The 22,823-nt window shown below is 39.6% G+C and overlaps 1 protein-coding gene across 1 annotated transcript in view; it reads right to left on the reverse strand.

The window, feature by feature from the left end:
- The window catches only part of LOC124788585 (PR domain zinc finger protein 5-like), a 54,796-nt gene extending 40,750 nt beyond the window's left edge, over positions 1 to 14,046 (reverse strand). The window contains exons 1-2 of the mRNA XM_047255859.1: positions 13,690 to 14,046; positions 13,228 to 13,617 (exon numbers count right to left, since the gene is read on the reverse strand). Coding sequence (XP_047111815.1) covers positions 13,228 to 13,617; positions 13,690 to 13,778 — 479 coding nt within the window. The 5' untranslated portion in view covers positions 13,779 to 14,046. The remainder of the gene's footprint in view (positions 1 to 13,227; positions 13,618 to 13,689) is intronic.
- Between the last annotated feature and the right edge of the window lie 8,777 nt (positions 14,047 to 22,823).

Here is a 22,823-nt window from a genome sequence, read left to right on the forward strand (position 1 = left end):
GGGTAGCGCCAGATGGATCAGACAGCAAGGAGTTTTAATAAGGAATGTAAAGAGAATAATAAGGAGTATTATAATTACATGTAAAACCCCAAGGAATTTAAGGCAGGAGACAAGGTATTATTACGTGACTTAAGTGTGATAAGAGGGCGGTCAAACAAGTTAAAAAAGCCACAGAGAGGAACTTTCTGTATTGTAAGGACTTTTAGACCAAATATAGTACTCAAATTAATGAATAAAAAGTTCATAACAGTACACGCAAACACATTAAAGTAGTCTATCAAATTTTAGACATGGGAGATCGTGATAAATTCGAATTGATATGTCCTAAAACATAAATGAGAAAGAATAGGTTAAATCGTATCTTAAAACTGATTAAAGAGGGTGTTAGGTTTAGGAATTCAGAAGGTACAGGTGAGAGAGACTGTGTGAACCCTGGTCGCTTTCGCCTCTATTAGAAATCAGGAGAGGGCAAAGAAGGAAGATACCAGCAAGAAATGTAAACGTTAGGAGTTCAAATGTGCATAAATTAAAGAAGAAGAATAGAATAATGTATGAACCAGAAAAAAACTTAGAATTACACAAAAAAATAGATGTAACTGAGAGCGCCAACTGAAAAACATATGTTTCGGTTTGTTTGTTAGTGACCACCTCAACCCTCATAACCACAAGAGTGATGCTTATACACGTCAGATACAGCATTCAGTGCAGAAAGGGAAAGAAAAGAGGTGTTGTGAACATGACTGTGTGAACTGTGATCCATCCCATGGAAAAATCCCTAAAGAAGTTCATCCCCTAAGTGAAATTATCCATAATCCCAATGCTTTGTCACTGGATACACGAGATCACAGAATAATAAAGAAGATGTGATACACGTTTGTGTTCCATGGATGTGTTAACGTTCTCAGTGGAAAAATTTACTTATGTATATTTACAGATAAAAAAGAGAAACCCGTGTATTTATTTATTTATCTATATGTACACTCCAATGTAACTTGTATAAGAAAGAAGTGTAAAATTAACATCTAAGATTCAAGGATGAATCTTCCCCCAATTAGGGACATGTAATGACTGAATCATGAGGTTGCCAGAAAGAAAAGAAAAATCATCCAAATACACATCTACATACGTACTCCGCAATCCACCATATGGTGCGTGGCGGAGGGTACCTCGTACCACAACTAGCATCTTCTCTCCCTGTTCCACTCCCAAACAGAACGAGGGAAAAATGACTGCCTATACGCCTTTGTACGAGCCCTAATCTCTCTTATCTTATCTTTGTGGTCTTTCCGCGAAATGTAAGTTGTTGGCAGTAAAATTGTACTGCAGTCAGCTTCAAATGCTGGTTCTCTAAATTTCCTCAGTAGCGATTCACGAAAAGAACACCTCCTTTCCTCTAGAGACTCCCACTCGAGTTCCTGAAGCATTTCTGTAACACTCACATGATGATCAAATCTACCAGTAATAAATCTAGCAGCCCGCCTCTGAATTGCTTCTATGTCCTCCCTCAATCGGACCTGATAGGGGTCCCAAACACTCGAGCAGTACTCAAGAATAGGTCATATTAGTGTTTTATAAGCGGTCTCCTTTACAGATGAACCACATCTTCCCAAAATTCTACCAATGAACCGAAGACGACTATCTGCCTTCCCCACAACTGTCATTACATGCTTGTCCCACTTCATATCGCTCTGCAATGTTACGCCCAAATATTTAATCGACGTGACTGTGTCAAGCGCTGCGCTTCTAATGGAGTATTCAAACATTACAGGATTCTTTTTCCTATTCATCTGCATTAATTTACATTTATCTATATTTAGAGTTAGTTGCCATTCTTTACACCAATCACAAATCCTGCCCAAGTCATCTTGTATCCTCCTACAGTCAATCAACGACGACACCTTCCCGTACGTCACAGCATCATCAGCAAACAGCCGCACATTGCTATCCACGCTATCCAAAAGATCATTTATGTAGATAGAAAACGACAGCGGACCCACCACACTTCCCTGGGGCACTCCAGATGATACCCTCACCTCCGATGAACACTCACCACTGAGAACAACGTACTTGGTTTTATTACTTAAGAAGTCTTCGAGCCACTCACATATTTGGGAACCAATCCCATATGCTCATACCTTAGTTAGGAGTCTGCAATGGGGCACCAAGTCAAACGCTTTCCGGAAGTCAAGGAATATGGCATCCGTCTGATACCCTTCATCCATGGTTCGCAAGGTATCATGTGAAAAAAGGGTAAGTTGCGTTTCGCAGGAGCGATGCTTTCTAAAGCCGTGCTGATGCATGGACAGCAACTTCTCTGTCTCAAGAAAATTCATTATATTCGAACTGAGAATATGTTCGAGAATCCTGCAACAAACCGATGTTAAGGAAATTGGTCTGTAATTTTGAAGATCCGTCCTTCTACCCTTCTTATATACAGGCGTCACCTGCGCCTTTTTCCAGTCACTCGGGACTTTACATTGGGCAAGAGATTCGCGATAAATGCAAGCTAAGTAAGGAGCCAATGCAGTAGAGTACTCTCTGTAAAATCGAATTGGAATCCCGTCAGGACCTGGTGATTTATTTATTTTCAACCCATTCAGTTGCTTCACAACCCCAGGGATGTCTATCACTATGTCCTCCATATGGGAATCTGTACGAGGCTCGAATGGCAGTATATTTGTATGATCCTCCTACGTGAAAGATTTCTCAAATGCTAAATTTAAAATTTCAGCTTTCGTTTTGCTGTCTTCCACTGCCAGGCCAGACTGATCAGTGAGTGACTGGATGGAATCCTTTGACCCGCTTACCGATTTTACGTAAGACCAGAATTTCCTTGGGTTTTCAGCAAGATCTTTTGCTAAGGTATGACGTTGGTAGTCGTTGAATGCTTCGTGCATCGCTCTTTTTTCAGCAGCACGAATCTCTACTAACTTTTGCCTGGCCTCATTCTCCCGATCTTTCTTGTGTCGCAAGTGCAACTGCCTTTGCTTCCTGAGCATTCTCCGAATTGCGCTGTTAAACCACGGTGAGTCTTTTCTGTCCGTAACTCACTTTTTCAGCACATACTTGTCCAATGCGTGATTTACAATGCGTTTAAAATTTGCCCATTATTCTTCCACGTCCATCGTACCAGAAGTAAATTAAGTCGATTCATTTACTAAGTGCGATGCTAACAACTGCTTATCTGCTCTTTTTAGTAAGAATACTCTCCTAGCCTTCTTGACTGACTTTTTAACTTTCATAACCATAGTCGTAAGTAATGACAACATCGTGATCACTAATCCCTGTCTCAACACTGACACCGTCGATGAGGTCTGGTCTGTTCGTGGCTACCAGATCTAAAATATTTCCATTACGCGTTGGCTGTCGATTTAGCTGCTCAAGACAGTTTTCGGATAATGTGTTCAAAAGTAATTCACACGACGGCTTGTCTGCACCACCTGTAATGAATCCATAGACATCCCATCTATACTAGGTAGGTTGAAGTCGCCTCCGACTAATATAGCATGATCCGGGTACTTCTGCAATACAGAATGTAGACTCCCTTAGAATGACTCTAGAACTGTCACGGTGGAACCTGGTGGCCGGTAATAACACTTCACAATTAACTTTATTTCCCCTAGCCCTGTTAAACGTGTCCAGACAACTTCACAATCACACACTACTTCGACCTCAGTAGACACAATATTTTTGTCAACTGCTATGAAGACACCACCTCCTACTGTGTCTAATCTGTCTTTCTGATACACGTTCCAACCCTCACTAAATATTTCAGAACTTCCTATCTCAGGGTTCAGCCAGTTCTCTGTCTCGAGAATAATTTGCACGCCACACGCTTCCTGGAGGGCAGTAAATTCAGGAACTTTATTCCAAACACTGTGAAAATTTACTGCTAATATCTTGATAGCTGAAGTGTCTTTATACTGAGCGCGTCCTGATTTCCCTGCCTCCACGTCGACTGGTGAGTGTTCATCAGGACACCTCGCACTACTGCCTATCCTAAAATCCCCCATGTGCACGCCACAAGTACTCTGCTACCCGAGTAGCTTCCTTTGTGTAGTGCACCCTTGACCTATCTAGGGGCGCCCTTCAATTCCCCACCCAATAGCGCAAGTCTAGAAATCTGCAGCCAAGACGAAGCCTCTGGTTGAGACCCTCAACTCGGCTCCAAACCAAAGGACCCCGATCGACTCTGGGCTAATGTTAGCTGTAAATCTTGTAGCGTAGATAGATGTGCACAGTGCAAGCTGTTTTCATCAGTCCATTATGGGACTGTGCGGCTGATCCCGGCGGAGGTTCGAGTCCTCCCTCGGGCATGGCTGTGTGTGTTTGTCCTTAGGATAATTTAGGTTAAGTAATGTGTAAACTTAGGGACTGATGACCTTAACAGTTAAGTCTCATAAGATTTCACACACATTTGAACAAAAAGTCCATTATGAGGTCATACACATTGAGAAATGGTTGATTCCACAACTGCAGACTGCAAACTGGACGTAAAAGGCAATGCAATCACATATCATTTATAAGTAAACAGCCCCAAATACAATATATAATGATCGAACAAGGCAGAGTTTGAGAGTTCAAGACTCCAGTGATCACCAGAGTTACAGCCTCAGAAGAAAGAGCCAACAGCAGATGCTACGTAAGTGTGCAGTCAGACTCAGTTAACTTTGTGCACTAAGGAGGACCTGGAAAGCGTATCCATAACTACCTCTGGACTAGGGTTATTGGCATCCATCGTACATCTGTCTACATCTCTGCAAGTCAACTACATTGTGATGAATACTTGAAACTAAAGGGTTAAATTAGGACAAAAGAATCCGGCACCTCGACATTTCATGGTTTGTAGTACCATACATCACTGTGTATACCCAGTTCTTAACTAAGTTATAGGTGTGGATAGCCATTTGTTCTGGTAATTAACAGCAGAAACTAATAAGCCTCATCTAAGTTCTAATAAGACCAGTGTCTGTGCTCTTCTGCGTGTCCCTTGCTAACATGTGAAGAAGCAGTAAAAAGTAGACCAGTAAGCCCAACCCAGAGTTTCATTTCTCCTATCATCTCCATATCTACATCTTTAGCCTAACATCTGAGTCACTCTGTATTGTTTCCAGTCACAGAGACCTGAAAAAACTCAGCTACATCCCAGTGCTGTTTCACTACTGTACGCAGCCACTTGCGTACCAAGAAACAAATGACTGAAAATCCCGCTTCACCTCTGATCTGAGCATGAGCTATGTTGGGTTATGACAATAGTCAAGCTGTTATCAAAAATATTGTAGCACATGAGTGTCTAATCAGAATTTATTTTTTGTAAGACAGACCTCCACGTTGACTCTGCCCCTGGGGTTGTCTCAGTAACTGAATAAAAGCACCCAAGTCACTGAATAAATTCCATCTTCATGAAAAAAAGACTGCTCAAGCACTTTCAGTGGTCTGCTCCCATAATTTAGTCTTGCTTGTTACTAGATTTGGCTAATATGCACTTACAGTGTACCAAAATACCGAGCTATGAGCTACTATTAGCAATTTCACATAAATGTTTTCTGGGTATGGTATCGTGTCATAAAGTATAAAACTACGGCTGCTGGAGAAAAAAACCATACCCAGAAAACTCTTATGTCGACTGACTCTGGCCGTGGAAGCCTACACAATTACATCAGCAATTTGTTTCCACTCATCATGGACAGTCAGATGATAGTACACAGTAGCAAATGAGAATCACTGAATCTAATGATTTCTCTCAGCAGACTATGTGAATTGATTTGTTTTTGATATGGAGATGGGGAAGAATACTAGATGTGCTGACAGACTGACTTGTAGTGTAGCCTGAGGTCATGTGGAAATATGACCATTTGGTTGCCAGCTGGTGAACCCAACAAATGTGAATGGGAGAAAACAAGGCACACTGACAGGGTGGTCGGTAGCAAAGCCTGAGGCCTATGTTATGTTGGAGTGTCACAATTTGGTTGTGCTTTGGCGAAGCCAACAAATTTCAACACGAAAGTCTGATTGCCATCATAGATTGACGTGTAGTGTATCCCATGACATATGTTCATCACTAAAATAATCAACTTGTATGTCTCATTTCAAATTCCACTTAAAATTCCAAAGAAGTTCTAATCTAATACAAATTCTAATCTAATACAACAAAGTATAAGATAACTTTATTTCCGAATCATAGGAAAATACGAACGAGCCTTCTGATTGGCTACCGGCAACCAACTCACAATTTTATGTGTTCACTTCCCATCATTCATCACATCAACAAACACCAAAAGCAATACTCAATACAAAAGCTGTGGTACACCATAATTGCTTTTACCCTACATTTTATCCCTTGCAAAAGATAATGCAGTCATTTTGCAACATTATCATGTCACTAAAGAAGGCTTAACAGCTCTTGGTGAAGTAAGGGTAGCAAAGTTTAAAAATTCTCACAAAATGTGGATTTTTCCCAGGCCAAAAGTTATTTCAAACACGATGGAATGAGTTTTACAAAAGAACCTGCTTCTTTGTTGTCCTCTTCAGAGACTTCATGTACTGATAATCAAATGGCAATTGTACAAAGATGAACTCCAGTTTGTCATATCTTTGGCATTTCTCCTCTAAAATGCCAGAAATTTACAATACGGCATTTCCATGGCAGGCTGACTAAACCTACCAATACTGCATGTTGGCTTTGTACTGTGATGTAATGAAAATTGGGAGTGTGATGCCATATGAGCACAAAGAGAAAGAGAACAGAACAGTAATAACAGTGTTTTATATCTATATTATTTTTTAGAACGTAGGTTGTGGTGACAAACTGAGCCATAGCATAGCCAGAGGTCTAGGTAAAGTCTGATGGTGACAGTTTGGCTGCGAGTTTGCGAAGCAGAAGTGAATGCTTCAGTTAATCCCAAAGTTTCGCAGATTTTGACCTCATACTGCCAAATATTATCACCTCTGATTTTCTTTCTTTATTTGTATTTTTTATTAGAAAAACCAGATTTCCCTGTACGGGAAGAGTTAATTGTTTTGGAGACCTTCTGCATAATGTTTATAAAAAAATCTACAAAGTATCACCGACAAACATTTGCAAACAATCATTTTAAAAAGTTCATTTTGCATAAGCAAATCAAAGAACTTCTGTACTCAATGGTATCTTCTACATCTACTTTCTTCCCATTCCATTCGCGTATGGAGTGCAAGAAGGATGATTGTCTGAATGCTTCTGAGCATGCAGTGGTTATTCTGAACTTATCCTCACAATCCTTATATGAGCAATACAAAGGGAATTGCACTATATTCCTAGTCATCATTTAAAGCATGTTGTTGAAACTTTGTTAACAGACTTTCTTCAGACAGTTTACATCTATCTTCAACAGCCTGCCAATTCATTCCTACAATAACTCTCCCATGGATCAAACAATTCTGTGACCATTCATGTTGCCCTTCTCTGTATACATTCAATATCCCGTCAGTCCTATTTTGTATGGGTCCACACACTATAGCAATATTCTAGAACAATTCACATGAGTGATTTGTAACCAATCTCCTTTGTAGACTGATTGCACTTTCCCAGTATTGTACCAATAAACCACAGGATACTACCTGCTTTACCCACAGCTGAGGCCATGTGATCATTCCATCTCGTATCCCTACAAAGTGTTACATCCAGGTATTTGTATGAGTTGGCCAATTCCAACTGTGACTCACTGATATTATAATTATGGGATACTACAAGGTTTCCTTTTTGTGAAGTGCATAATTTTACATTTCTGAATATTTACAGCAAGGTCAGCAAGCAAGTTCTTCAGGATTCCCCTGGTGTCCCTGAATGGCTAAACACTGCCAAAAGACAGAGTTTCATTCATTTATAACAGGTTTTTTCCTCATGCTTTTTTGGACAAGAGGAGTTACTAAGAAAAATCTTCAGGCTGCTACTAGTGGGCCTGTTGAGAGTTACAGAAAAAAGATTGTAGTAAACAAAAGCAACATGTCCCTGTAAATGTGTGGTCACAGTTGGTACTGGTATGCATTGTTGGCTATATGAGCTGGTTGCTTTAAAATGTATTATTTTAAATAAAAGATGATTCCCAGATTTCCAAGTTAACTTGGCACGTTGTGGGCCAGTAGTGTGGGGAATCTGGGGAAGTAAAAAAAAGTGTAAAAAGACAGTGCTTCTTTCTGTGTATCATATGTCGAAAGATGACTTCATCGGCAGATTAAAATACGGTGAAAGCTTTCCGTTATGGGATTTGGAAATAAATCTGATGTTCATGGCAAAGGGCCTCGGTTATTTTATTACCAACAATATTAAGAAACCCAGGGGGCAAAAACAACGAGTGGGAACAAAGAGAGATGCTTGCAAAATACTATGTTTTGAGAACCATACACGTAAAAGTTAAAAAATACATCCTTATCTATGAAATGTCTAAACACTTACACAGATATAATCAAAGAATACAGGCCAACAGAAGATGCTATTACTTGGAGAGTTCTACAACTTTGAATATGACAGAATGACATATATGATACCCAATATTGCTAAAGCACGAACCCTAGCTTTCAGAATGAACCACCTGTGCCAGAACACTGATGAAACGGCATTTATCACAAGAACAACAATGAAGCTGCGTGATGAATATAAACGTTTTGGAAGTGCTTGAGATTCTACTAGCATGAAAGAGCAAATGTTGGAAAACCTAAAAGCATGACTTCAATCAGAAGAAGGTAAAATGAAGAAAAATAAAGAATAAATATGGGTTACATCGAATGCTGTGGCCTACAAGAAGAAATAACAGATTAAAAGAAATTAGAAATCAGTAACAATATTATGAGAAGGCAAGTTGCTACTCACCATATACTGAGTCGCAGATAGGCACAACAAAAGATTTTCACACTTGCAGCTTTCGGCCAATGGCCTTTGTCAACAAAGCACACACACACACACACACACACACACACACACACACACACACACACACACACACACACACACACCAGGCATATGTTTTGTGAGATAGCAACTATTGTTTTGTTAAAGGGAGTGTGTTGAGATTTACAGAAACAGATTGTAGTAAACAAAAGCAATTTTTGCAACTTTTAAAGTGTAACCACAGCTGGTACTGGTATGCATTGTTGGCAATATCATTTGGTTGCTATTTAAAAAAATAAATGCAGTCGGTTGTTCCTTGTAGCCTTGTGCTTTTAATGTACTATTTTAAATAAAAAGCAATTCTCAGATTTATGAGTTATCTTGGCGGGGCCATCATCATTGTGTAAATACAGAGAGCAGATAGTGAAAGAGAGGGGATTATTATTATTATTATTATTATTATTACTGTTCCATTTGGTTGTTTCCTGGGAATCTTGTCATGGCTGGGTGTTTACTTCCATAACAGCTGGCAGCCACAGAGACAGAAGCCTGCAGGCAGACATCATCTCTATTGAAACTGTACTTGGTCTTCAATATTTTGACTGCTTCACAGATTTTCCTTCTATAAATGTTACTTCTTCTGACTACCATATGTATGTTCTTAAAACTGATAATGTGGGCACATTCTCCTTGGTGTTCTGCTACTATTGATTTTACGTTTTGTCTTAGACATGTGTGGTGTTTGTGCTCTTTAACAAACTCATGCAATAGTCTTCCAGTTTTGGCAAGAGATACTTTACCACAACCACACTCAGTGTGGAAGTATATAAAGTGGCATGGATAGTGGTGCAGTAGGTCCATATATAGGCCCTATATCAGCGAAACTGGAAGGCTAATAACAGATGCATTAAAGAGCATGAATACCACACATGTCTAGGACAAAATGTAAAACCAGCAGTAGCAGAGCACCAAGTAGAATGTGACCAGGTTATGGATTTTATGAATACATGTCCCAGCCAGAGAAACTAATATTTATGAAAGGGAACTGCATAAAGCACTCGAAATATAGAAGAATAAGTACAATTTTAGTAGATATAACAGCTACAACATTCTTTCTTTGAGACTATCAAGTATCACAGAAGTGAAACAGACACTGAGCAACACCAAGCAAGGAACATAAACAATTACAAGGAAACAACAGAGGCAATTCAACAACATTTTGGATTTCCTCACTCCTTCAGTGTCTGCTCTCAGTATTTATACAGTGGTAATGGCCCACTAATAGCAGTCTGAAGACTTTTACCTAACAAATCCACTACTCTGAGAAAGTGTGATAAAATAATCATTTATAAGTAAACAAAATGCTCTCTTTCAATGGTTCTCAGTCATCCTGGGACATTTGAAGTCCTGAAGAGCATCCCAGCAGAGGGCTCAAAATGTCAGGCATTGGTTAGTTTTACGAGGAATATGACAAGGCCTAACAACTAAGAAGATGTTCTTATCAATGCCAAATTTAACTTTGCAAAAAGTTTTATTTGTTAATCAATTGTCTTAAATATAAATATCCACTTAATACATTTCAGTTCCATCTAAATTCATCATCCTCCCCTACCTCTATCCAGGCACTGCTGAGACACGCACAGGCTTGCTGGATAAGCTTTCAGGGCCTATAACCTTTTGACTACTCCGGTTGAAACCGAAAATACAAAAGCATAATGTTCAATCAACCCAATTTCTGGGGCAAGGGTTAACATTTGTAAATTCTCAGCATCTGCAGAAGCTTGCATTTTCTGCTTCATCTCCGTAGGTCATACCAATCAAAACAGTATTGAGATTGTTAAAGATTGGAATTTTGCTGTAGGTCTACATATGTATATAAGAATCCACCAGAAACAGCAACACGACTACAAGGTTCACTTAGGAGGCCCTACATGACAGGCTTTGTGCTGTCTGAAACCTTGGGGCATTACCTTAACTATTTAATACCACTTCACTAATTCAAAACCAAAGTATCACCCTTCAACCTAAATACCATGGGCATTAGAGACTATGGAACATGGGCATTAGAGGTGCTGCTTATTACCTAATAAAGTGTTATATGAGCAATAGAAAACAGTTTGTTCTACTTAAAACAGAAAGTGGTGTTTACAAATCAGAGATCACTTGCATAAAATATGGCGTGCCCCAGGGCTCGGTGTTGGGCCCTCTTCTGTTCTTAATCTATGTAAATGATATTAAATACTGTACTATAAATTCCAAAATTGTTCTGTATGCCGATGACATGTCCATTGTATGTAAAAAGGAATCATGTAATGAACTAGAGGCCGAGTGTAATAATGTGACAAAAGAAATTGTTCAGTGTTTTTAATGAAAGCCACTTAAATGTAAGCACCAGTAAAACATGTTTGATGGAGTTTAACAAAAGTAGTTTGAATAATAAAATTAAATTATACATGGGCAACGAATTGGTAAAGAAAGAATCTAGTGTTTAAATTTCCTTGGCGTATCAATCCAAAGCAACCTGAAATGGGACACACATATTGACTCCCTAGCAACTAAGTTGTCAAAAAATATATTTGCAATCAGTACTATTAGCAAGTTCTGTAGAGACACCATAGTCCTAAAGACTGCATACCATGCTCGGGTCTAGTGTAGCAGGGGATACAACCCGTCGGCTTTGGACAATGACGTCACAAGTCGCCAGATAGCAGTTTACCATTTTCGCTTTTGCTGTTATGTTTCAGTTTCGTTTTTTTACTGATTGCTTAATAAAGTGGATCTGTTTATTCTATCTCGTGAGATTTTTTTTTAAAAAAAGCCAAAAAACACTTATCAGCCACTGAAGGGAGCTACAACAGTAAGAAGAATCGCTTCTCGATTGGCGACTTGTGACGTCAATGTCCAAAGCCGACGGGTTGTATCCCCTGCTACACTAGTCCCCCATGCTCTTTTCTCCTCTCACTTGAACTATGGTAGGCTATTGAAATTTGGGGGGCAACAACCAAAGCTAATCTAGATAAGCTATTCATTCTTCAAAAAAGGGGTGTGAGAATAATCTGTGGAGCAAAATATAGGGAATCTTGTCGCAAATTGTTTCCAAAAACAGAGGTGTTAACTGTTATAAACACATACATTCTAAAAGCCATATTGCTTGTGAAAAGACTGCACCCAAACACTTATTCAGATTTCCACCAGTACAATACTAGAAATAAAGAAAGATTTTACATTGGCAGCCAGAGAACAGCACTTTACGAAAAGGGGCCTCAGTATGCAGGTATAAAATTAGCTAATACACTGCCTAGTGCAGTCATGGCTCTTCCTACAATTAAACTGAAACATCAGCTTAAGAAATTTTTAGTAAAACACCCATTCTACACATTAGAAGAGTACCATACTTATATGAAGAACAACAAATGCTTTGTGAAATTATGTGAATAGAAAACAGTAAACATCTTATTTTGTTGTAAATTAATGGCGTATTCAGAAGAATGTGTCTTGTACAAATAACTTTAATCATTACTGTTTCTTTGTACATGTGCACTGTACCATTCGATGTTGAATAAAGCTATTATTATTATTATTACACTGTGAGCCACATTACAGATCAGTGTGTAATGACATTTAGGGTTTCATACGTTCACATTCATGGGCTCCACCAACTAATAACCAGATTGTTAATTTCCAATGTTGGCCTACACCTTGGTCTACACTACAAATCAGTCTGTCAGTGTAGCCCACATTACAAAATCTCATGATGGCGCAAAAGAAATATTAAGTTTTCTGTTCCCTTTCTCTTTGCGTAAATACTATGTCACATGCCACATTCTCACGTTATGAGACGAAGCCAAAATTTGGCTTGGCTACGTTAATTTGACCCCATATATCCACTTAGTGCTTGTGGAATGAAATTTCTGCAGATAACCAAACTCCACTGTATTGGTCGACGTTGCTACAGTAACTTCACAGAAAAGATGACAAAATGTTACCATACACTGAGCGAGTGAACAGTTAAAAATCATCATACTTCATGTCTAACAGGGGTATAAAAATACTGAGGCCTGTGTCATAAGTGGAATGTATGTCAAGTATGACTCAGCCACTTGTAAGGCATAGATGTACAGATATAAGCAACCATTTGCTGCATAGCGAAACTACCAAACTATACACAAATTTTAAACTAAAACAAAACCTTGTTTGCAATACTAAGTGTAATGTCAATTCAGTGGCACTAACACTTACTCTTCCTAAACAAACACTTCTTAAGACACCTGTTGGGGGCATCCCTGTTTAACCATCGCGCTCACGAATACTGCGAACAGGTTCATATTGATATTATCGTACAGCAAACATGAACGTAAACGTACCTCTTGTGCGTTGACTTCACGTGGTAGGACTGAGCTTCTTCATTGTAGAAAACAACGCCACAATCTTCACACGGAAACATCTTCTCAGGCTTCTTATCTGGATGGTCGGAAAGATGTTTGTCACGATTAATTTTAAGAGGAAACTGCATGCCACAATATGGGCAGAAGTGCTTAGCTGCACTTTCAGGATGTTTCCGGAACTTATGCTGAATGGCAATGGTGACATTTTCGAATTCTTGCCCACACACATCACAAATTATTTCATCTGATTTTCCAGATGGCTTTGTCGCGCTAGCACGATTTGGAACTGGCTGTTTTGTTGTCTTTGCAGCTGGTTGTAGCTGCTTACAAGGACGGCCTCTGTTATCAATTTCTTTATTTGCGTGTTTCCTGGAAAGAAAAAAAAAATGATAGCACAAGTTTACAATTTGTTAGCAAACGTGTAACATCGACGAACTTTACCGAAAATGTTCCTGCAGCTCTTCCTTTGTATCGAGCTTTGTGTTACAAAGAACGCAAACATGTTTTTTAGCTTCAGACTGCTGGGACATAGCTATCGCTGGTAAAATACGTAACAGGCAATCACCATAAAATATATAGGGCACTCGTAAGGGAGGGCGTATTAAAAACTTTTCCTATTAGTTCGAAACACAGTGATCGTCAAGCCATTTCATTATTATTATTATTGCTAAGAACTGACGCCTAAACATCAACAAGCCGCCCACACAAACTAAAACATCACAGAAAACAAACAACCAGACGCCATTCTTTACATGCCAAACTCAGCTAACAGCTTGAACTTGGCGCTATCTACTGGCGAACTCCTAACATCAGAAGCAATCGATGAACTTCTTTGGTATAAGAAAGATATATTTTTTCAAATAACTACAAAAAACTGCACTTTCTCTTTCGTAGCACATGTTTTGTTCGAATACAAATTTCGTGTTTCTGAATTACTACATAATGAGATATTGCTAAAATGTCTTGTTTCATTCCACAAATCCCAACGCCCAGGGTAAAAATTTCGCACCATTCGAGTTGTGGAACATTTTAGGCTTGAGCTATGCTATTGCGTTCAGTTCTCAGTTCCTAATTTCGTACGCTACCGGTTCTGCTTTTATCGTTGTCTTTATTGTCTGCGCTGTTTTTCAGCCCTCTCGTCTTCGTCTTCCATCCACGATCCACATTGTTGCAGTGTGGTACTGGGGCAGTTGTCACGATCCTACGCGTCCAATGCGGTGTGCTGCATGACGAACGACGACGTATAGAAGGCCCGCACCTGAGAATGCCAAGGCAAAACTGATACTCTAAGGCTACACAGTATTCTGAGATGTTTTGAGAGAAATAATCTGCACTGGCTGTAGAATTCTTTTTGTTAAATGTGTAAACTGGTTTCGCGTCACTTCCTCAGGTGTTAAAGATTATTTTTAACAAGGCATCGGCGAAAGGTTACTGCCGTAGAGCTATTCACGTCACGCGTGTCACAAGCAGGAAGGTGGTTTAGCAGCAGCTACAAGGCAGTTCTGGAATGAAAATGCGACATAACAGTTAACATCAAAACGTACAGATCGCATCCCGACTATTGGACCCTGCTTCTAGCAGCTGTTTTGAATTATTTTTTCCTTGCACGAAATACATCAGATCTCTGGAAGTTTTGTTCCCTATATAATGACCGGAACAGTAACATTCCTGTAGGCCTCGTGAAATGGTTTCGCATCCTTTGGTCCACGAGTTGCCAACCACTGGTGTCAGAACCATCCAAATTCCATCCAATCGCCTACATATATAAAATGCTACAGTGCAACGACCATTGAAGCGAAATTTCAGAAAGCCTCAGCCCTGTCCCCATTGCAAACCAAACTGTCTGCATAAAAAAAAACTTATACTCCCACCCACCGCAAAATCTGTAACCAGTCTCAATCCACACACTTCCATAAATATAAACCAAAGCCACCAACCACGAAACTTAAACTTATTTTCCCCATCTGTCCCACTGGCACAACCCTTCATCCCAACAACTCCTTCTGTACCACCATAACTGCTAAACACATTACCCATTCTATTGCCACTTGTATCGAGAACTACTAACCCTTTGAACCTGCACATATCCTCCAACTAGAACCTTAACAGTTCCATATTAATGTCCAAATCATCTAATCCCAAAACCAGAGCCGCTTCCTTTTCAACTACATCAAAAATATAGTTTAAAACCTTTTTCCAGCCCTACTTCATCACATAACAGACCATGATGTGAAGACAGCACAATACTCTATTCCATGATATTTGTCTGTCAACTCCAGCAAAAACCATTTCATCCACATCCAGTCTGAACATGACATCCAAGCATTTATCCTTAATGAAACATTCCTACAACTACATTACACAGTCAACATGTCATCCTTCACCCCACAGACATTCATGGGTAGCAACTGGACACCTCAGGGATATTCCTCTTACTCAACCTTTATTCAATTATCTCTTAGGGCACCTAATCCTTACCATTTACTGGTACTTGAAGAATCTAACTGCAACCTGTGCCAACATCTACTGCTTTTTTGTACCAAAACCCATATCCTAAGACTTCCTCATCCACTTCAAACAGACCTTCTTCACTATTGGATTGCTGTCGATCTTAACATCAATAGCCACTACTGCCTCATCTGTTCAGTCCTGTCAGTTTATTAACACTCTACTAGATGATCAGGCTCCCTTACTCCAATAGACCAGTTCCATTACTCCTTGCACCAGACCCAAGACTTAATACCCAAAGCACAACACCTCCCCCATCCCCTCAAAAAATTCTTGCAGGATTCTTCTCATGGCAACTGAAATGGCTCCTGGGACTTCATTTATATACATATCAAAAACCACACAATAAACTGCAAACCCCTGATGACACACTATTCACTGTGCCCTTCCTTGAAGATATTTTGGCTCAAGCAGTATCCACCTATATTCCTACTGGGCCAATTAAACCCCATCAGCTCACTCTCCCCCATAAACTCTACTCCTATTAAGAGTATCCCATTGACAGTGTTAGATTATTATCCATTAGGTATATTAAGCACTGGCATATTGGTCCCATTTCTTCTAGGGGCCAAATACATTGGCACAAAAATTGTGCTCCACTAGCAATAACTTACTGTATTGACTGTAAAGTTAATATGTAATGACTATTACTTTCTGACTTTAGCTGGCATCATTTCACATAGCAGTACTAGTGTCCAAACTTTGTTGAACTGCCCATCAAAATACTACCAAACCTGGACTGGACCTATATCTGCCCTCATGGTGACAATATTATCGCCTATGGACAGACTGCTTCTTGTGCTGCTCTCTAGGACTGGCTGCATGGCGCTCATCTTGGTCCTGGTGAAAATCCACAACAATATGGTTTATCCAAACATGCTAATTTCACTAACAGCAACAGAAAGTGTGTGCTCATTTATCATCAGGAAGCTCTAACATACATTTTGAAACATTAATTTGAAGTTTATTTACAGTAGATCATTTTTGAAGCTGATGGGCGTGTACAGTATTCTCATTTGTTTAATGAAAGCTTTGAAGTTTCGTAAATATGATATTACAAAATATCTAGTGGTAGGTAAGATTAAAACATAACAATGTTTGCATATCAAAAACTGAAGAAAAGACTGTGATATACACACCTATGAAACAAAACTACTGGTAGAATGTTGGTGCAAATATACTTTCAGAAAACAATACTGTTATCCACTAATACATCAAAAACAAAGATCAAGAGTTCTGTTCAAAGTAATAAAGATTTATTTAACCAGAACGCCAGTTATATAACTTCCATTCTGTGAAAAATAATTCATTTTAGGAATTATTTTAATCTGCATGTGTTCATGCTTGAATATTAAAGCTTTTTAAAATTTTAAGGTATTATTGTCAATTATAGTAGCATTTTGTTATTTGCCTTACAGTTGTCCTCTGTATTATTACAAGAGTTTTGGGTTAAAATTATGAAGTTAACATTTTGTAAAATATTAAAAATGAAATCTGATGATATTCCATTCAGTTTATCATTACAACTAATAATTAACTATGTGATGCTAAGTTCTTTACAATCTCTGCCAATGCCTTTGATGAGCATGAGTCAGCAAACAGCTTTTCTGTTCCTGCCAAGTAGAACAGAAATGCTCTTATAACGGCAATGTTTTGCAGTCATTACAGTTGTTAAGACTTACTAATACTAACTCTTTATTTTGTCACTGTTTAATATGCATCATGTCAATCTGCAATATTTTCGCAATATTTAGATAATTACATGTGCACTACACTTACCCTATGGAAATATTTGTGTTACATACTGTAACCACATCATAATTGTGTATGGATAGCTGAAAAGTAGAGATTCAAAGTATAAGGCCTTTATTTAAGCCAAGGGATCTAAGTGGAGAGCAAGAAGAGGCACTTGCACTCTTTTGGAATACAGCCAGAATTTTCATATATTTCTTAAAATATCAAAATAAGTACTTCAAAATGATGATGAAGGAGTAAGACCAGTGCACCTCAAGGGGACTGCTTAGCTGGTGAGCAGTTTTGTGTAATGTGCTGCAAGTGCAGTACAAAAGCAAATTTTGTTCTCAAGTGTTGCTGTTAATTCAAGAAGTTTCTTCCTTCTCATGACAGCAACAGCAGAAGCTAAACAGTTCCATGTATATTTTGTTGTAAAACAGAACTTTTCATAGTGTCGTAGAAGAAAATAGGGGTAAAACCATGCCAACAATATTTTGTTTTCAAAATTTTGGCTGTATTTAGTGCTACAGTCACATTGTATTTCTCAAATGAGCTTGAGATTCAATTTATTCCACAATCAGTTGTACCCTGAGGAGATTATCAAGTGATTTGATTTTTCACTTTCTCCCAACATAAGTCATGACAAAATAATTCATGTTTGACTGGACAGACGTCAGTGTCCAATGGGCATAATATTTCAGCAAGCGACTATGTTGCCATCATCAGGGGCCCTAATGAACTGACAGCTTAGAGGCCACTGCGATACTATTTTGTCATTGTCAAGCAGTTTTAAAGTTGCTCAGCACATGTTGCAGATACGTGTGTTGTTCATAAATACAGCACCAGAAAAAAATTTGTAAACCTGGAAAGACAACATCTATTTTGATCCGATGACGGCATATGCTACCTGACGGTTAGCAGATGTACTGATAATGGTTTCAACATTGTCCACCAATAGTAGCATAGTGGCATAGCTACCAGAATGTGATCAGTGTCTATCCTTTAATAGGGACAGCTCACAGTCAGAAGTCTCAGTGTTTTGCAATTGTGTGAATCAAGCAGGCAAGCAGGTCACAAAGATGCACTCGTGCTTCCTACAGCCAATAGAGTGAGTATGAAAGGGGTCAAATTATGGCCTTCTGAGTGGTGGGATGGTCTTTTCAGACAATTTCACAAGTCTTGGACATGCTGCATCAGTTGTGCAATGATGCTGGTACCAGTGGTCACGTGAACAGTCTCACACCTGTAGATGAGGTTCTAAACATCCATGCAGCATAGATGCCCGCCAGAAGTGTCATATTGTAAGGGCATCAGTAGCAGATCCTGTAGCTTTGGCAGGACAAATTAAAGGGTTTATGACCACAGACATGTCAACATGAACCATTGCAAACCAGTTATTAACAATGGGACTATGATCATGCACACCTCTAGCTCGTCCTCCACTCATGCCACAGTATCGACATGCATGGCTTGACTGGTGCTGTCAGAGGATCACACAGAAGATGTGCTGTGGGTCTTCAGTGATGAAAGCAGATTCTTCCTGCATGCAAGTGATGGTTGCGTGCATGTACGACGTAAACCCAATGAACACTGTCTCATAGAGTACATTCGTCCAAGACCCCGTGTCTTATAGTCTGGGGTGCAATAAACTAATACTCTCAGTCATCTTTGGTGTTTCTGGAGGAAACGCTTACCTGCATTTGGCATGTGCAGCATGTTGTTAGACCCATTCATTTGCTCTTCTCGCATTGGGGAGGTGATATGTTGCTCCAACAGGATAATGCCTGCCCACACACTGCCTGTGAAACTCAATGTGCTCTGCAATATATGGCAATTTTCCTGGCCAGCAAGATCTCGAGACTTGTCTCCAATTGAGCACATCTGGGATATGATCGGACAAGAAGTGACTGGTATGTTCGTGACTGATTGGGTGCCAGTCTCAGCACCTGTGTTGCTGTCCATGGAGGACACACTATCTTCTAATATGGGTGTTTCAGCATGGATCAATACCTGGTACCACAGAACCACTTGTGCTATTGATATGTAAATGTGATCATTTCATGTACCCCATATGCACTGTTGCAAGAATAAATCTTGAATTAACTGGAAACTTCTAATGGGGTGTACTAATTTTTCTCTGGCAGTGTATTTGAGTCATTGATCCTCCAGTTTTAGTTCACACATTTTTTTTTTTTTTTTTTTTTCATCAGTCTACTGACTGGTTTGATGCGGCCCGCCACGAATTCCTTTCCTGTGCTAACCTCTTCATCTCAGAGTAGCACTTGCAACCTACGTCCTCAACTATTTGCTTGATGTATTCCAATCTCTGTCTTCCTCTACAGTTTTTGCCCTCTGCAGCTCCCTCTAGTACCATGGAAGTCATTCCCTCATGTCTTAGCAGATGTCCTATCATCCTGTCCCTTCTCCTTATCAGTGTTTTCCACATATTCCTTTCCTCTCTGATTCTGCGTAGAACCTCCTCAATCCTTACCTTATCTGTCCACCTAATTTTCAACATTCATCTATAGCACCACAATTCTCTTCTGTTCCGGTTTTCCCACAGTCCATGTTTCACTACCATACAATGCTGTACTCCAGACGTACATCCTCAGAAATTTCTTCCTCAAATTAAGGCCGGTATTTGATATTAGTAGACTTCTCTTGGCCAGAAATGCCTTTTTTGCCATAGCGAGTCTGCTTTTGATGTCCTCCTTGCTCCGTCCATCATTGGTTATTTTACTGCCTAGGTAGCAGAATTCCTTAACTTCATTGACTTCGTGACCATCAATCCTGATGTTAAGTTTCTCGCTGTTCTCATTTCTGCTACTTCTCATGACCTTCATCTTTCTCCGATTTACTCTCAAACCATACTGTGTACTCATTAGACTGTTCATTCTGTTCAGCAGATCATTTAATTCTTCTTCACTTTCACTCAGGATAGCAATGTCATCAGCGAATCGTATCATTGATATCCTTTCACCTTGTATTTTAATTCCACTCCTGAACCTTTCTTTTATTTCCATCATTGCTTCCTCGATGTACAGATTGAAGAGTAGGGGCGAAAGGCTACAGCCTTGTCTTACACCCTTCTTAATACGAGCACTTCGTTCTTGATTGTCCACTCTTATTATTCCCTCTTGGTTGTTGTACATATTGTATATGACCCGTCTCTCCCTACAGCTTACCCCTACTTTTTTCAGAATCTCGAACAGCTTACACCATTTTATATTGTCGAACGCTTTTTCCAGGTCGACAACTCCTATGAAAGTGTCTTGATTTTTCTTTAGCCTTGCTTCCATTATTAGCCGTAACGTCAGAATTGCCTCTCTCGTCCCTTTACTTTTCCTAAAGCCAAACTGATCGTCACCTAGCGCATTCTCAATTTTCTTTTCCATTCTTCTGTATATTATTCTTGTAAGCAGCTTCGATGCATGAGCTGTTAAGCTGATTGTGCGATAATTCTTGCACTTGTCAGCTCTTGCCGTCTTCGGAATTGTGTGGATGATGCTTTTCCAAAAGTCAGATGGTATATCGCCAGACTCATATATTCTACACACCAACGTGAATAGTCGTTTTGTTGCCACTTCCCCCAATGATTTTAGAAATTCTGATGGAATGTTATCTATCCCTTCTGCCTTATTTGACCGTAAGTCCTCCAAAGTTCTTTTAAATTCCGATTCTAATACTGGATCCCCTATCTCTTCTAAATTGACTCCTGTTTCTTCTTCTATCACATCAGACAAATCTTCACCCTCATAGAGGCTTTCAATGTATTCTTTCCACCTATCTGCTCTCTCCTCTGCATTTAACAGTGGAATTCCCGTTGCACTCTTAATGTTACCACCGTTGCTTTTAATGTCACCAAAGGTTGTTTAGACTTTCCTGTATGCTGAGTCTGTCCTTCCGACAATCATATCTTTTTCGATGTCTTCACATTTTTCCTGCAGCCATTTCGTCTTAGCTTCCCTGCACTTCCTATTTATTTCATTCCTCAGCAACTTGTATTTCTGTATTCCCGATTTTCCCGGAACATGTTTGTACTTCCTCCTTTCATCAATCAACTGAAGTATTTCTTCTGTTACCCATGGTTTCTTCGCAGCTATCTTCTTTGTACCTATGTTTTCCTTCCCAACTTCTGTGATGGCCCTTTTTAGAGATGTCCATTCCTCTTCAACTGTACTGCCTACTGCGCTATTCCTTATTGCTGTATCTATAGAGTTAGTGAACTTCAAACGTATCTTGTCACTCATTAGTACTTCCGTATCCCACTTCTTTGCGTATTGATTCTTCCTGACTAATGTCTTGAACTTCAGCCTACTCTTCATCACTACTATATTGTGATCTGAGTCTATATCTGCTCCTGGGTACGCCTTACAATCCAGTATCTGATTTCAGAATCTCTGTCTGACCATGATGTAATCTAATTGAAATCTTCCCGTATCTCCCAGCCTTTTCCAAGTATACCTCCTCCTCTTGTGATTCTTGAACAGGGTATTCGCTATTACTAGCTGAAACTTGTTACAGAACTCAATTAGCCTTTCTCCTCTTTCATTCCTTGTCCCAAGCCCATATTCTCCTGTAACTTTTTTTTCTACTCCTTCCCCTACAACTGCATTCCAGTCGCCCATGACTATTAGATTTTCGTCCCCCTTTACATACTGCATTACCCTTTCAATACCCTCATACACTTTCTCTATCTGTTCATCTTCAGCCTGCGACATCGGCATGTATACCTGAACTATCGTTGTCGGTGTTGGTCTGCTGTCGATTCTGATTAGAACAACCCGGCCACTGAACTGTTCACAGTAACACACCCTCTGCCATACCTTCCTATTCATAACGAATCCTACACCTGTTATACCATTTTCTGCTGCTGTTGATATTACCCGATACTCATCTGACCAGAAATCCTTGTCTTCCTTCCACTTCACTTCACTGACGCCTACTATATCTAGATTGGGCCTTTGCATTCCCCTTTTCAGATTTTCTAGTTTCCCTACCACGTTCAAGCTTCTGACATTCCGCATCCCGACTCGTAGAACGTTATCCTTTCGTTGATTATCCAATCTTTTTCTCATGGTAACCTCCCCCTTGGCAGTCCCCTCCCGGAGATCCGAATGGGGGATTATTCCGGAATCTTTTGCCAATGGAGAGATCATCATGACACTTCTTCAATTACAGCCCACATGTCCTGTGGATACACGTTACGTGTCTTTAATGCAGTGATTTCCACTGCCTTCTGCATCCTCATGTCGTTGATCATTGCTGATTCTTCCGCCTTTAGGGGCAATTTCCCACCCCTAGGACAAGAGAGTGCCCTGAACCTCTATCCG

The sequence above is a fragment of the Schistocerca piceifrons genome, chromosome 1 (genome assembly GCF_021461385.2).
Source record: "Schistocerca piceifrons isolate TAMUIC-IGC-003096 chromosome 1, iqSchPice1.1, whole genome shotgun sequence".
Lineage (NCBI taxonomy): Eukaryota > Metazoa > Arthropoda > Insecta > Orthoptera > Acrididae > Schistocerca > Schistocerca piceifrons.